General features: G+C 46.5%; 1 protein-coding gene across 24 annotated transcripts in view; it reads left to right on the top strand.

Annotated features, from left to right (window-relative positions):
• Nucleotides 1–9,319: 9,319 nt before the first annotated feature.
• Nucleotides 9,320–17,476, top strand: part of CAMK2G (calcium/calmodulin dependent protein kinase II gamma) — a 333,717-nt gene continuing 325,560 nt past the window's right edge. For 10 of the 24 annotated variants that reach the window (XM_075348875.1, XM_075348869.1, XM_075348873.1 and 7 more), the window contains exon 1: nucleotides 9,321–9,655. In XM_075348875.1, coding sequence (XP_075204990.1) covers nucleotides 9,591–9,655 — 65 coding nt within the window. In that variant the 5' untranslated portion in view covers nucleotides 9,321–9,590. Of the gene's footprint in view, nucleotides 9,656–17,476 lie in introns of all 24 variants that reach the window. The other 14 variants (XM_075348876.1, XM_075348872.1, XM_075348865.1 and 11 more) reach the window with 3 other exon arrangements.

The raw sequence follows: 17,476 nt of genomic DNA, 5'->3' as shown, positions 1-17,476 counted from the left end.
GGAAACGATGAATGCAAACATGTACTATGACAAAGAATCAAAGCATAATCCCTTCCCTTCGGAAACTGGACTGCAAGGCAGTATTCTGCATGATAATGGCACCAAACACAACTCCAAGAGGACCACTGCCTTGCAAAAGAAACTGAAGATAAAAGTGCACTGCTGGACTTTCCAAGCATGACTCCAACCCTAAACCTATAGAGCATCTATGGGACATCCTCATACAGAACGTGGAGAAGCGCAAGGTCTCTAACATCCACCAGCTGGTGATGTCATCATGGAGGATGGAAGAGGATCCCAGTGGCTCCTGTGAAGCTCCAGTGAATTCCAAGCCCAAGAGATTAAGGCAGAGTTTTAAAATAATGGTGGCCACACAGAATATTGACTCTTTGGGCTATAGTTGGCCATTTTCACTTAAGGGTGTAGTCACTTTTGTTGCCAGCAGTTTAGATATGACATTAATGGCTGTGTTGAGTTATTTTGAGGGCACACCAAATTTAGTTATACAAGCTGAACACTACTACTTTACACTATCAAAGTCTATATATTACAGTGTAATTTTTTTGTGTGACGCAAATATATATAAAAAAATGTTTGATTAGTTTCTTTTTGTTTTTTTTTACTGTCCATTTTTCACACCAAATAACTTCCTTAAAGTAGTCTCCAGATTACTGGTCACACAGATAGACAATACAGTATGTGTAGGTAATCTCTTTTATTCACATTTTTTTGTGGTGTGGACTTTTATTTTTTATATTTTTCATTTTATTTGGGTCTCATGCCACTGGATGAGCTGATCTGCGTCTGCAATGACCAAACACCTCTGCTATATTGGCAGAGATCCGGCGATTTTATGATCGAGCTCCTACAGAAACATCGGCAGTGTGATGGAGCACTGAGCGCAATGTAGCTGCCAAAAGTGAAACCAGAAGGGATGATAAACAGTTGGTCTATTCTTCATGGGCCTCGGCTATGTCAGACAATCGGGGACCGGACCTGCTCTGCTAGATTTTAGGAGCTTTATCCCTGTGTAGTAAATTTACAATGGAACACTGTTAAAGTCCAGGACCAAGTGCCATACACTTACAGCACTTGGTTGATAATTTTATTGGGTTAAAGAGGGCACAAATTAGGTGCAAATAAAAAATTCACTATTAGAGCTCGATCACACTGCCATCTAATACAACAAAAAGACATTTTAGGCTGCTTTCACACTACGTCTTTTTAACATGCGTCCTGAACGTTTTTTTTAACGCAGAAACGGATCCAGTGCAAATGCGTTTTCATTTCAATACATTTGCAATGGACTCGCGTTAACATGCGTTCACCTGCGTTTGCGTGCGTTATAGTGAGGATCCAGCGACTTGCAGTTTTTTAACATCTTTCAAAAACGCTACTTGTAGCGTTTTTGAGCTGCGTCCAACTTCTGCAAATTGCTGGATCCTGACTAAACAGCACGCAAACGCATGTGAACGCTGGCATGCTGATAGACAGGATCCTGCTAGCTCTACTGAGCATGCCCAGAAACCAGCCTCCGTGATCAGTCTATCTCTCTCCTCCCTCTGTCTCTCTCCCCCTCTCTCTCCTCCCTCTCTCTCTGTCTCTCCCCCTCCCTCTCCCCCACCTGAGAGCTGCGGACACTCGTAACCAAGGTAAATATCGGGTAACCACTTATCTTAGTTACCCGATGTTTACGTTGGTAACGTGTGCAGGGAGCCCGGCTCCTAGCAGCTGCAGACTCTTGTAACCAAAGTAAATATCGGGTATCCAAGCAAGTTACCCGATGTTTACCTTGGTTACGAGCCTCGCAGCTGTCAGATGCCGGCTCCCAGTCTGGCACGTTTAGTTCCCCTCACTCCCGATCACATGACTCCAATGCCCGCCCCTAAACATCCAGTGACAGGATCCTGCAAAGTAACACATGCGTTTGCATGCATTTTTTGCTGTAAAAGCAGGATCTGCTTTTGCAGCAAAAAAACGTTCAGGACGCATGTTAAAAAGACGTAGTGTGAAAGCAGCCTTATATAGCCCTTTGACCCAATGTTATACCATGAGGCAGTGCCGACCAGCACTTTTTTTCTTATGTCGAGCTGGCATGAGAAAAGAAACTCTGCATGATGTGATTGTCCTCGTATATCAGATGGCGTGCACCCATTCAAGTCTATGGGTGCGTGCAAATCATCAGACTACACTCGGAAGTCCAACTTCAGTCCAATATACGCCAATACAGATAATGGAGAAGATGGAGAAATGAAGCTCTCCACCGTCTCTTCAGTTGTGCCTGATTCTTGCATGCAGAAGCAGGAGCAGAGTTTAAGCTGAGTGTTATTTGCATAAATCATACGATTCCCTCAAATGAGAGAATGATCGCTAGTGTGAACGAGCCCTTAAAACTGTTCTTTATTCCAGAAAAAAAGTTGCAAAAGCAATAACGAATCGGCTCCAGGGGTGGCCAATCTGGCCCATGGCTAGATTGCCCTTGTAATAGTTTTTTGGCACCATTGGCGATGTACATCTTTGAGCATAGAGGACTCCTGGAGCTCCGCGGCTGGCAATAGAGAACCATAGTGTAGGCAAGAATGTCTTCCTGCTTGGCACTTTTTCTATGACTCAACCGACATAATGACATTATTGCGTCGGGTGCATTATTCAGCAGATAGAGGAGCTAGAGATGGTCTAGGTCACTCAGGACAGCGATGCTGTGGGGGATCGTGTGGAAAGGTGAATCAATTTTTTTACTTGAATGAATTGGGGAGGGGACTTTCAATTATAATGAAGTGGTGATGGGTGGTGGAAGAGAGGACTTTAAATGATAATACATTGGGAAATCAGGAGGAGCACAGTTTTAGGGGGCTGATGACAGAGGAGAGTGACTGGTAATGAATTGGGGAGAAAAATACAGTGACTAAAGGGCCCGTTACACGCTAGGATATATCTAACGATATGTCATCGGGGTCACGTCGTTAGTGACGCACATCCGGCATCTTTGACATATCGTAGCTTGTGACAGCTACGAGTGACTGTGAATGAGCAAAAATACTCACCTTATCGTTGCTCGTTGACACGTCGCTCATTTTAAAAAAAAATCGATAGTGCTTCTGTGCGCCGGTTGTTCATTGTTCCCGAGGCAGCACACATCGCTCCGTGTGACTCCCTGGGAACGATGAACTGCAGCATACCTGCGGCCGCCGGTAATGCGGAAAGAAGGAGGTGGGCGAGATGTTATGTCCCGCTCATCTCCGCCCCTCCGCTTCTATTGGGCGGCCGCTGTGTAACGTCGCTGTGACGCCGAACGTCCCACCCCCTTCAGGAAGAGGATGTTCGCCGCCCACAGGGAGGTCGTTTGGGAGGTAAGTACGTGTGACGGGGGTTACCGACTGTGCGCCACGGGCAACAAATTGCCCGTAACGCACAAACGATGGGGGCGGGTGCGATCGCACGATAAATCGCCGCTTGTAAAGCGGCCTTAATTCAGTAGGGAAAAGTGACTAATTATAGTTAATGGAGGCACGGTGAGCGCTGACTTATCAACCTGTATTTTAAATTGTGGGGTAGGCAACGGATAAATTAACCCTTTACATATTTTCATTCTTGTACTTTTTTTTTCTCTCATCTTTCAAATGGCCATAACTTTTTTTATTTTTCCATAGACATGAACATATAGGGGCTTGTTTTTTGCGAGACTACTTGTAGTTTTGAACGACATCATTACTTTTACCATATAGAATAAGAGACAATGGAACAAAAAAATCCAAGTGCAGAGAAATGGTGTAAATAGTGCCATCTGTTAGACATCAACCTCTCTACTTATACAGTTAGGTCCAGAAATATTTGGACAGTGACACAATTTTCGCGAGTTGGGCTCTGCATGCCACCACATTGGATTTGAAATGAAACCTCTACAACAGAATTCAAGTGCAGATTGTAACGTTTAATTTGAAGGTTCGAACAAAAATATCTGATAGAAATTGTAGGAATTGTACACATTTCTTTACAAACACTACACATTTTAGGAGGTCAAAAGTAATTGGACAAATAAACCAAACCCAAAAAAAAATTTTTTATTTTCAATATTTTGTTGCGAATCCTTTGGAGGCAATCACTGCCTTAAGTCTGGAACCCATGGACATCACCAAACGCTGGGTTTCCTCCTTCTTAATGCTTTGCCAGGCCTTTACAGCCGCAGCCTTCAGGTCTTGCTTGTTTGTGGGTCTTTCCGTCTTAAGTATGGATTTTAGCAAGTGAAATGCATGCTCAATTGGGTTAAGATCTGGTGATTGACTTGGCCATTGCAGAATGTTCCACTTTTTTGCACTCATGAACTCCTGGGTAGCTTTGGCTGTATGCTTGGGGTCATTGTCCATCTGTACTATGATGCGCCGTCCGATCAACTTTGCGGCATTTGGCTGAATCTGGGCTGAAAGTATATCCCGGTACACTTCAGAATTCATCCGGCTACTCTTGTCTGCTGTTATGTCATCAATAAACACAAGTGACCCAGTGCCATTGAAAGCCATGCATGCCCATGCCATCACGTTGCCTCCACCATGTTTTACAGAGGATGTGGTGTGCCTTGGATCATGTGCCATTCCCTTTCTTCTCCAAACTTTTTTCTTCCCATCATTCTGGTACAGGTTGATCTTTATCTCATCTGTCCATAGAATACTTTTCCAGAACTGAGCTGGCTTCATGAGGTGTTTTTCAGCAAATTTAACTCTGGCCTGTCTATTTTTGGAATTGATGAATGGTTTGCATCTAGATATGAACCCTTTGTATTTACTTTCATGGAGTCTTCTCTTTACTGTTGACTTAGAGACAGATACACCTACTTCACTGAGAGTGTTCTGGACTTCAGTTGATGTTGTGAACGGGTTCTTCTTCACCAAAGAAAGTATGCGGCGATCATCCACCACTGTTGTCATCCGTGGACGCCCAGGCCTTTTTGAGTTCCCAAGCTCACCAGTCAATTCCTTTTTTCTCAGAATGTACCCGACTGTTAATTTTGCTACTCCAAGCATGTCTGCTATCTCTCTGATGGATTTTTTCTTTTTTTTCAGCCTCAGGATGTTCTGCTTCACCTCAATTGAGTTCCTTAGACCGCATGTTGTCTGGTCACAGCAACAGCTTCCAAATGCAAAACCACACACCTGTAATCAACCCCAGACCTTTTAACTACTTCATTGATTACAGGTTAACGAGGGAGACGCCTTCAGATTTAATTGCAGCCCTTAGAGTCCCTTGTCCAATTACTTTTGGTCCCTTGAAAAAGAGGAGGCTATGCATTACAGAGCTATGATTCCTAAACCCTTTCTCCGATTTGGATGTGAAAACTCTCATATTGCAGCTGGGAGTGTGCACTTTCAGCCCATATTATATATATAATTGTATTTCTGAACATGTTTTTGTAAACAGCTAAAATAACAAAACTTGTGTCACTGTCCAAATATTTCTGGACCTAACTGTATATAGCACCATCCCTTATTACATAGCATATTCTCTAGATATGTATAATATTAATATCATCATTATTACATAGTGTTCCTATAGTTATTTTTTGTGCCGTCCCTTAGTACATAGTATTTTCTATTATGCATAGCGCTATCCCTTATTACATAGTATTCTCTACCCTTGACTTGCCAACTGATTGGTGCCATTCTTTTTTCCCTAGATATAATTTTTGTCTAGACAATTGTAGCGCCCCACGGGACAGGCGGTTAACCTTGTTGCCGGGCTGTTTCGGGTCGGAGCAGACGTTGTCACGCCTTGTCCGGTTATGTTGCCCCGAGCCGTACAGTAAATGGTGGGGGAAGCGGGGTATTTGGGAAAGTTTGTCGAGACGCCACTTGTGGTATGCGGCCAGGAGTAGCCGCCGCTGCAGAATTCCTCGCCGGGGCAGGTGTTAAAGCAGCCGGGATGGTATTGCTCCCCACAGGCGGAGCGGGCCCCAGGTGGATGAATAGGGAAGGTAAAGTCCGTTGGCGCCAAAGCGCTGGACAGTGGCGCCGGTAAGGACTAGCCATCGAGCCTCTACGGATTCAGGGTGTAGTTTACTCACAACTTCAATTGCCAGCCCAGTCACACTGGTCACTGCCGTGATGGGCTCAGGCTGATCCCAGATCCGGTAAGGGGTGACCACCGGTGTTTTGAGAGATAAGGAGAGAGAGTCATATTTCTAAGGTGTCCCCCTCAGCAGTTAGGTACCCTGGCTGAGCTCCGCTCCAAGTCCCAAGCCTAGCAAAGTCCAAGTTGTTTCTGAGATGTCTTGCCAGAACTATGGTCCTGACGGGGGTGCTCTCGATGTGAGTGTGTTGCATCTATTTCTACACCCAAGTGGAACCCGCCCCCCGGGTGCCTGGCTTCAGTGACCGGGAAGTCCCATGATCGTTATTGGTCACCCCCTGCATTAAGGCTCCTAAACTGCATGTAGTGTGTGAATGTGGAACACTGGTGATTAACCCCCCCTCCTTACCTGAGATTAATACCACACCTTAAGTGAGGTGCAGTACCCTGTGGCGACCAGAGCCTCAGGGGCGCCACACAATAAAACCTATAAATTTCTTATACCAGGTATTACACTTTTCAGGTAAAAAATATCATTTCCCATAGCAACCAATCAATGGCCATCTTTCATGTTCAAGTGCAGACATTAGCTTACCGCTAATAACGGCAGACCACGTGGTCGCTATGGTAAGTGTGAGTCTGGGGGAGCATGGTGGCGGCTAAGGTACCCTTCGCATGACATTACACTTTCAACTGTATGAGCTTACGGGATGCCAATACAGTTGTAAGTAATGATGGAACAGGGAGCCAGCAGCTCCATCCTCCATCTTTCTGCCTTTGCGTCTGACATCTTAGCGCAGCGAGCGCGATAACGTCACTACATGGCATCCGCTGAGCAGAGCTTCAGAACAGGCTGCAGAGACCAAAGCAGCAGGGAAATGAGAAGCATTTTTTATCAATGAGTACATTGTGGGCGTCATTATACTTTTTGGAGGGTTAAGAGGGGGCACATTATACTATTTTGAGGGCAAAGTAAAAGTCATTATACAGAATGGAGTGCAATATGATGGCTATTATCATACGGCAATGTGGGGGTCATTATACTGTTTGCAAGGCTATGTGGGGGCATTAAACTGTTTGTAGGGTTATGTGGGGGCCATTGTACTGTTTGGATAGCTAGTAGGTGTAATGAAACAGTGTGAAAGATTGTGTGGGGTCCATCATACTCTTTGGAGGGCTATGTGGGGGCCATTATACTGTAATCAGGCATTTATACAGTGTGGAAGTTTGTGTGGGGTCTATCGTACTGTGTGGAGGGTTGTGTGGGGTCTATCGTACTGTGTGAAGGTTTGTGTGGGGTCTATTGTACTGTGTGGAGGGTTGTGTGGGGTCTATCGTATTGTGTGGAGGTTTGTGTGGGGTCTATCGTACTGTGTGGAGGTTTGTGTGGGGTCTATCGTACTGTGTGGAGGTTTGTGTGGGGTCTATCGTACTGTGTGGAGGTTTGTGTGGGGTCTATCGTACTGTGTGGAGGTTTGTGTGGGGTCTATCGTACTGTGTGGAGGGTTGTGTGGGGTCTATCGTACTGTGTGAAGGTTTGTGTGGGGTCTATCGTATTGTGTAGAGGTTTGTGTGGGGTCTATCGTACTGTGTGGAGGTTTGTGTGGGGTCTATCGTACTGTGTGGAGGTTTGTGTGGGGTCTATCGTACTGTGTGGAGGTTTGTGTGGGGTCTATCGTACTGTGTGGAGGTTTGTGTGGGGTCTATCGTACTGTGTGGAGGTTTGTGTGGGGTCTATCGTATTGTGTGGAGGTTTGTGTGGGGTCTATCGTATTGTGTAGAGGTTTGTGTGGGGTCTATCGTACTGTGTGGAGGTTTGTGTGGGGTCTATCGTACTGTGTGGAGGTTTGTGTGGGGTCTATCGTACTGTGTGGAGGTTTGTGTGGGGTCTATCGTATTGTGTGGAGGTTTGTGTGGGGTCTATCGTATTGTGTAGAGGTTTGTGTGGGGTCTATCGTACTGTGTGAAGGTTTGTGTGGGGTCTATCGTACTGTGTGGAGGTTTGTGTGGGGTCTATCGTATTGTGTAGAGGTTTGTGTGGGGTCTATCGTACTGTGTGGAGGTTTGTGTGGGGTCTATCGTACTGTGTGGAGGGTTGTGTGGGGTCTATCGTACTATGTGGAGGTTTGTGTGGGGTCTATCGTACTGTGTGGAGGGTTGTTTGGGGTCTATCGTACTCTGTGAAGGGTTGTGTGGGGTCTATCGTACTGTGTGGAGGGTTGTGTGGGGTCTATCGTACTATGTGGAGGTTTGTGTGGGGTCTATCGTACTGTGTGGAGGGTTGTTTGGGGTCTATCGTACTCTGTGAAGGGTTATGTGGGGTCTATCATACTGTGTGGAGGGTTGTTTGGCACATTATACTGTTTGTAGGGTATGTGTGGGACATTATACTGGTTAGAGGGCAGTTGGTGGCCATTATATTGAGTTGAGTCCATCATACTGTGTGACGGATTGTATGATTGTATAGGGGCCATTATACTCTATGGAGAGCTTTGTGGGGGGCATTATATTGTGTGGAGGGCTGTGTTGGGGTCATATTTTGTAGGATGTGAGGGGTACAGTAGGGTCATGATATCGTGCTTGTGGAGGGTACTGAGGAGGAATTCATTGTGGAGGGGTTTGGTGGACACTTGCTGGCATCATACGTTATGCGAGCCATGAAAGCGGTATGTTAATGTGTGGGAATAAAGGGCTTCCACAGGAGCTAAATGACTGTGTGGTGACCCCGCAGAATAGTATTTATGTCTCTTCTGGGGCGGGGGATTTCATTAGGACTCCTGCTATGGCGCCCAGTGATGTCTATGGTGACCAGGAGCTGCCGCTATTCTAGAACTTCCATTGACTTCTAAGAAAAAACAAAAGCGCCTCACAGCTGCGTCACGTGACTCGGGTCACATGATGCGCCGGTTCCAGGGCTGATCTGCTAATAACGGGCAGGGGCTTTCTCTCCGGTATTTGCCGGTTCTGTACAGTGCGGACGGTATACGGCTCCCGCTGCACTGACAGATGACGCCTGTGATAAAGTCTATAGAGCCGGTTTTCTGTGCTTGGGAAAGCTGGGTGACACCGCACACTGCTGCCGTTCTGTCAGCGGGCTCCCATGTGAGGCTCTGCCGCCAGCGCACAGCGCCCCCGTCTCCAGCGCTCCCCTCCCCCGCCTCTGCCGCGCTCCCTCTTCTCTCCCCCGGGCTGGGCGTCCGCAGGAAGGGGGGCGTGTCCCGGGGAAGTATCGCGGTGCTGCGCTCCCTCCTCCTCCTCCTCCCGGGGCAGCAGTGACAGTGCACGGCCGGAGCTCAGAGACACGAGTCCTCTCCGCAGGGTCACCCAGGGAGACCGCGGGCATTCAGCAGCCGGAGCCGAGCGGAGCTGTGCGGCAGGGGAGGAGACGGAGGCTGCGGGAGGGAGGGGAAGCAGGAGCCGCCCCGGAGAAGGAGGGGGACACGCAGAGGAAGAAGCAGAGGAGATCGCGCCCCGGCTACACTGACAGCCCGCAGCCCGCCCGATGCCAGATTGGTTCCCCGGGCATTAGTATGGCCACCACCGCGACCTGCACCCGCTTCACGGACGAGTACCAGCTGTACGAGGAGCTCGGCAAGTAAGAGACAAGGCGAGGGCACTGCAGCCCGGGCAGTGGGCATAGGGGCACCATAGACTGCCGGGAGGGGGAGGGGCAGAACTGTCAAGGGTAGAAATGGGCACAGTAGACTTGTCTATGAAGGGAAGAAGGCACGGCTGATATAAGGGGGCATAGTATGAGTAAAGGGAGCACAGATAAGGGGGGCATAGTATGAGTAAAGGGAGCACAGATAAGGGGGGCATAGTATGAGTAAAGGGATCATAGCTGGTAAAAGGGGGGCACAGCTGACATAAGGGGTGCATAGTATGAGTAAAGGGAGCACAGAATAGGGGGGCATAGTATGAGTAAAGGGAGCACAGATAAGGGGGGCATAGTATGAGTAAAGGGAGCACAGCTAAGGGGGCACAGCTGATATAAGGGGGGCATACCATGAGTGAAGGAAGCATAGCTGATAAAAGGGGGAACGTAGCATGAAAAAAGGGAGGCACAGCAGATTACGCATAATCGACTGACCCACAACTCCAAAGGGGCACAGTAGACTTGTCTATGAAAAAGGGGGCATAGCATGAGAAAAGGGGGGCACCAGAGGGGGAAAACAACTGATCCACAACAACAAATGGGCACAGTAGTTTGGGCAATAAAGGGGATCACAGAAGATGTGACTGTGGGAGAGGTGACATTTCTGACATCAGATTGTGCATACATTTAGGTAACCTGGGAGGGAATATGTGTCACTGAATTAGCCATAGGACAGCGTCCGTGAGGAGTGGGGGCCACGGGAATTGGCTCAATGGGGAGCAGGGTCTATGGAAATTGGATCGGTGAGGAGCGGGGGCCACGGGAATTGGATCGGTGAGGAGCGGGGGCCACGGGAATTGGATCGGTGAGGAGCGGGGGCCACGGGAATTGGATCGGTGAGGAGCGGGGGCCACGGGAATTGGATCGGTGAGGAGCGGGGGCCACGGGAATTGGATCGGCGAGGAGCGGGGGCCACGGGAATTGGATCGGCGAGGAGCGGGGGCCACGGGAATTGGATCGGCGAGGAGCGGGGGCCACGGGAATTGGATCGGCGAGGAGCGGGGGCCACGGGAATTGGATCGGCGAGGAGCGGGGGCCACGGGAATTGGATCGGCGAGGAGCGGGGGCCACGGGAACTGGATCGGCGAGGAGCGGGGGCCACGGGAACTGGGTCGGCGAGGAGCGGGGGCCACGGGAACTGGGTCGGCGAGGAGCGGGGGCCACGGGAACTGGGTCGGCGAGGAGCGGGGGCCACGGGTACTGGGTCGGCGAGGAGCGGGGGCCACGGGAACTGGGTCGGCGAGGAGGGGGGGCCACGGGTACTGGGTCGGCGAGGAGCGGGGGCCACGGTAGAGGAGGGTCAGCGAGGAGCAGGGGCCACGGTAGAGGAGGGTCAGTGAGGAGCAGGGGCTACTTGACTGCAGCTAAATGTAATCTTGGCAGCTGGGCATTGAGATTAGGGGTGGCACAGGCTGGGCAGAGTTTGGAAGTTGCTATATGCTCCAGATGTTTGCTTAAAAGTGACAACATGAGACTGCGACTGTCCAACTACTGAGAGACTGACTGTGTAACACGATGAGTATGAGCAGCACATCCAGACCAAGACAGGCCGATCTAAGAGGAGTGAAATCTAATGTAGCCATGATTAATTTATACGGGCGTAGATGAAAGGGTAGAGACTGGCAGAATGATTAGGTAGAGCACATCTTGTGAATTATGGATCATAAACGTTTATCAGTAAAGGAACAAAGAATATCAGTGGTCTGGTAAAATTAATAAGGCAATTTATGCAGATGGTGGGCATTGTTCCTTTAACAGCGAGCAAAGACCGTGCCTGAGACATCCATAAGTAGGTGGAAACGCTGCCAAACTACCTGTGTACACACAACAAGGCAGACAAGACACGAAGATCACGCACAAGCGAGAGCCCGAGGGTCGAGGAATTGACAAGTCACTTTGGAAGTCCTGTGGAAAGGGGGAAGAGAATCTTGGGGTTGCGGAGATGTGGGCAGCCCAGGTAGAGGGCAGACAATGGTGCCAGCAATGCTGTATGCATGTATGATGCTGGGCCAGACACCAGGCACTCTCTGCATAGTGACGTTGATTAGTGACCTGACAGACGAGCTGGTGTCAGCACACTGACCGCACCATGTTTCAGCACACAGAAGAGGATAGGGACCACTTAGATTTTAAGAAGGAGAACCAATAGTAGCTGTAGCCTGAGACAATAGGACCGACATCTGCTTCCATTCTTGTGCTCCTGTGCTACATTCCCCTCTTTGATTCTATACCAGAATGTCCAAAATGTATCGTAAATGATTGTTTCAGCTCCTCTGCTGGCACGTAACACGCCACACATGTATGTTATCAGGGAACCGGGCCCAAAGGCCACAATGATGTGTGTTTGCACAGTGGAATTAATCTCCAGTTCCTGTTCTTGGTGAGAGTTGTGCATGATAATCTCTTCTGTCCACACCAGGGTTAACAGATAAAAGGCACCCATGCCAGACATTGGCGTAATCCACTAGACATTGACTGCTTTGGTTGCAGAACTTAGAAAAGTGTAGATGCTGAGTGGATCTGTGGACTCGTGGGCATAAGGTGCCAGGCTGGAGATCAGCACTGTTGTGGCTAACAATCTGAATATTACTAGTATTTATAAATAATGGGGTAAATGGTGTTTGTCACTGGTGTCGCCTGGGCCACATCCACTCATCTAGTAATGCCTGGGTCTCGTCTCCTGGCTGGATGTAGTGTATTGCTGTGTGCCGTCTTTGTTCAGTCCTTTGTCTTCTAGGCAGGAGTGTCACTGCTGCTTCACCTATGCAGGTTGCTTATGAAGTACCTCCAATATTCAGCCATAATCCCTTTGTTATCAGTGGCTCGGAGGCGGTGAAGATGGCGAGCCTTCCTGCGTGGACACTGCTGGGTCCGGTTTCCCACATGTATATGGCTCTCGTGTTCACTGCATTGCAGAAGTTATCTCCCATCCAGCTTCGGTGCCATTGTCAGTCTGTCCTTCTCCGGGCGGCAGAATTTCCCTGAAGGTGCATTGTTCTATCAAGCACATGGGAGATGGATACCCAAGATTTTTGATCCTTGTTGTAGCTGACAGCGGGGGAAGGAGAGTGAATATTATGCAGTGTCAGTAGTCTTTGTCATAGCGCTGCCATTAACCTCACCATTGCTGGCAGGCATGTCACAGGCTCATCAAAGGAAAATGGGTATGATACAAATGTGAGAAAAATGCATCCCTAAGTATTTGTACATGGAATCTGCTCTGGTAATTGCCTCCTGCGTTGCTTTTTTTAATATTAGTGATAGGACCATGAACAATAAAATATGTGACCCTGGGTTTTATGATAACAATAGAGCATTCTTTTGTTTATATGTGGTCACTACATAGGTTAGTGCAACGTAGTGGACTGCGCTTATCTTGCTCAGGATATAGCCCAAGACATAGACTTCCTTCTTTAAGTCAGCTGTATAAATCTAGATGTTGTGCAGAACACACATATTTAGTTCTCTTCACACTGGGTGTTTTCCCCAGCATTATGGACGGACAGTATTTTACATTTTCACGCACCGAAAGTCTCATGTTTCCTAGCACCAGTCGTGCAACATGTATTGAATCCTATATAGCACATTTCCGCCTTCCTGTATATGAGATAAAATGCAGCATCTAGAACATATGTTGGATGTGTCATATTCTCTTTGTTCTAAACTCCTTAATTTTTGTGCTATATTGGTGAGTTTTTCCATAAAAGTGTATCAAGAACAATATTTTTCTTTAATCCTACTCATACTGTGTCCCAGGATTGTTTCCAGGATATGTCGGGAGTCCTTTTTTTAAAGCGCACCAATCACCAGGATTTTCCTATATAATCTAAAGTCAGTGCTATACTGGCACTATCATGCTGATTCTATACATCCCTTTAGCTAGTATGTATAGGTGAAACACAAGCAAGTAAAGTTTGAAATATGAACAGCTTTTTGAATGACAGCAGATGCCGATCAGTTGATACTTGGGGTGGGTGTTCATAGTTATTCCCCCCCGCCTGTCCGTTCTCCCGCTGTTATTTATGCTAATTCTATTATAGAATCATTTTACTAACTGACTAGAAGAACCTGCACTGATGTCATATCCATGTGACAAGGGGCGGGGCCTCAGCCAACAGAAAAGTGTTGCTTCCTGGTATCAGCTATGTTGCCTGAGGCCCGCCCCTTCTGGTCACATGGGTATGACATCAGCACAGTTTCAATTCTATAATTCAATTCTATAATAGAATTAGCATAAATAACAGGGGAGATTGGATAGGCATGGGGCGGGATTCACTATGAATACCCACCAAGCTATCAGCTGATCAGCAGCTGCTGTCATTCAAAAAGCTGTTCATTTTACAAACTTTACTTGCTTGTGTTTCAAAACCTATGCATCCTAGCTAATGACTAAAAGTGCCAGTATAGCACTGGCATAAGGTTATATAGAAAAATTCTGGTGATTGGTGCACTTTAAATGACATTACACCTTATCTTTTTATTTTGCAATGCTGCAATAATTTCCAATGGAAGTAGGTTTTTACCAAACTCTCTCCCCCCTTCTTGTATGGTCCGGTTTGCTGTGCTTTGTATGTGGTAGTGATACCGCGCTGGGCACACCACAACACAGACCTGACCTTGAACCACAGCCAGGTCCAGCTTAGATGCTACCTGTAGTGATACGATATTCGTATCTTTTCCCCAGTGTATTCCATTATGGGACAAATCAGCACTAATATGCTAGGTTGTAATAAACTTCCGACTTTTGGGAACCTGACAGCACGACTTACCCCAAGAAGGTATTACGAGCACTATATCAGCTGCCCAATTCTGTTTTTTTGTTTTTTTTTTTTAGTTATCTCTGCAATATCCCTAAAATGCTACTGCGGTGGTGTTTAATCATCCCTGCTTGATTGTTTTGGAGTAGTCCGGGGCCACTGTCATTCATTCCAACAGAGCAATGATATAGCACCCACAGCGGCATGGTTGAAATCCCACCATGTGCAGGGACGGGGGGGGGGGGGGAATCCGTCTTTTTCATCTCCCTGAACATGCTGGTATAGCAGTCACGCCTCTGTGTGGGTGATGCCAACGCGCTTTACACTCATTGCAGTGGTCCTGGGCTAGTCCATTATACTTGTACAGGGAGAGGATAAACATCATTTTTAAACACACTGTAGTAGGGTTCAGGGATAATACAAGGATTGTTGAGATTGGTATTAGGAGGCTGATAAAGCGCTGATGCTTTCTAGGAATAAAGCCTACTGTCAGGTTCCCTTTAACCTGATTCTCCAGTTTGGAGGCCCATCAGCTTGTATCATAAGAACGTACATTACAGGCAATTCCCTATTTAACATTACTGTATTACTAGTATTCAATATTACTTAGAAAACTGAAACGCATGCATGAAAAGGCAGGTGACGGCTCAAGTACACAAAAGAGCCGAAGAACAGCCGTCTTCTGCACCTCTGTTCATGCCCAGTGCGCCTCTGAAGCTGGGAAGCGTACACTTGGGTACACAGGCTCAATGACTGCTGAATAGAGCCATGCACATGTGCAAGATTTGCAGGGAGCTGGCGAATATGCTGGACCTTGCAAATCATGTAATGATATCCACGGGGGCGTGATAACGTGCAGAGAAGGCGGACTAGTCTGGGGAATAAAGGAGGAGCTTTAAAAATCTTCTTTTTTTTTTTTTTTTTTTTTTAAACATGGATTTTCAGTTTCTTACAGAAGTTCTGTCGCTTATCCATATTATGTAAATAAAAGCTTATAACCTGACTTTAAATTCATCCATTGGTTTCATAAATTACTCTTTTGAAAGTTGAAACCCTCCCAAATTTGGTTTAGGTAATGAAAATAAAGTTGCTGAAATATTGATCATTTAATGAACACAGAAAAGTCAGATTTTGGCAAGACAAAAGTTTTGTCGCCTTGTCATATAATGCACCCAATCCTAGTTTACATCCTCACCTGTGATCACTAAATGATCGGTTAATTAGTGGGTGTGTATAAAAAGAAACCCAGCACCCCAGACCTTCAGTTGAACTACAACTTGACCTCTGACAACATGCCAAAAATCCACCCTGCGACCAAAGCCTTGATTATATCAAGAGGCTGAAGAACAGATCCCCTGCAGAGGTGGCTGTCACCTTTAATGTGTCTCAGCGTGAAGTACAAAGAATTAAAAAAAAAAATATTTTAAGAGACTGGAGATGTTGTTGACAAGCCTAAGTCTGGCAGACCATGCAAGACAACTGCTCAGGAGGAACGTTTGTTGGTTAGAAAATCCATAGCCAACCCTTCTTCCACTGCAGCAGAGCTCCAAAAGGCCTGGTCACCTCAAGTCCCTGTGTCAACTAGAACAGTTTGTAGGATTCTGTTTCGAAATGGCCTCCATGGTCGAATCAGTCCCCAGAAGTCAGCACTAAAAAGGCAATTAAAAAAACGTGTGGCATTTGCCAAGTTCCACAGCCTGCTAAACAGATTGACGCTGGAAGAGTGGTAGAAGGTGGATTTCTCTCATAAATCTTCAGTTCAATTACACCACAGTCACCGCAAATACTGCAGGAGACCTACTGGAGTCCGTATGGATCCAGAAAACAGTTAAGTTTGGTGGTGGAAAGATCATGGTCTGGGGTTACATTCAGTATGGAGGTGTGTGAAACATTTGCAAGGTGGAAGGCAATATCAATAGCCTAAAATATTAAAATATCAAGAAGTATTAGCTGCTTCTTACATTCCCAATCATAAAAGGGGTCAAATTCTGCAGCAGGATGGTGCTCCATCTAATACATCCATCTCTACAACAAAGTTCCTCCTGGCAAAGAAGATCAAGGTGCTCAAGGACTGGCCAGCCCAGTCACCAGACATGAACATCATTGAGCATGTTTGGGGTAGGATGAAAGTGAAAGCTTGGAAGACAAAACCAAAGAATCTAGATGAACTCTGGGAGGCATGTAATACTGCATTCTTTGCTATTCCTGATGACTTCATCAATAAATTGTATGAATCATTGTTGAACCGCATGGATGCAGTCCTTCAAGCTCATGGAAGTCACACAAAATATTACATATTGCTCTAATAGCACCACAACTTCATTCACCAATGTCATGCAACATATCTTTGTATTAGAAGATAAATATTTGGTTGAATTTCACATTACTTTCTGTGGGCGACAAAACTTTTGTCTTGCCAAAATCTGACCTTTCTGTGTTCATTAACTGATTAATATTTCAGCAACTTTATTTTCATAACCTAAACTAAATTTTGGAGGGTTTTTCTTTCAAAAGAGTAATTTTTGAAACCAATGGATGAATTTAAAGTCAGGTTATAAGCTTTTATTTACATAACATGGATAAGCGACAGAACTTCGGTCAGGGACTGTAAGTGACTAACATTATAAAGGGATGGTTAGCAGGGAATTTAGCAATACATATACAAATGCTGCTGGCTTTGTAGGATTGAGGGATCTGACATGTTCCCTTTTGAGTTTTGTCTTAAGCATCTGAAATGCATACTCAGTTGGATTGAGATCTGGCGATTTAATCGCCCATTGCAGAATATTTCACTTCTTTGCCTAAAACTCCTGGGTTGCTTTTGCACTATGCTTTGGGTCATTGTTCATCTGTGCTGTGAAACACCGTCCAATCAGTCTTGCTGCATTTGGTTGAATCTTAGCAGAAATGATCATACTGTGCACTTCAGAATTCATCCAGGTGCTTCTGTCTTCAGTCACATCATCAATAAACCATAGTGACGCAGGGCCATTGGAAGCCATGT

The sequence above is a fragment of the Anomaloglossus baeobatrachus genome, chromosome 5 (genome assembly GCF_048569485.1).
Source record: "Anomaloglossus baeobatrachus isolate aAnoBae1 chromosome 5, aAnoBae1.hap1, whole genome shotgun sequence".
NCBI classification, from domain to species: domain Eukaryota; kingdom Metazoa; phylum Chordata; class Amphibia; order Anura; family Aromobatidae; genus Anomaloglossus; species Anomaloglossus baeobatrachus.
Note: the sequence above shows the minus strand (reverse complement) of the source record. Positions and strands in the feature narration are given on the sequence as shown.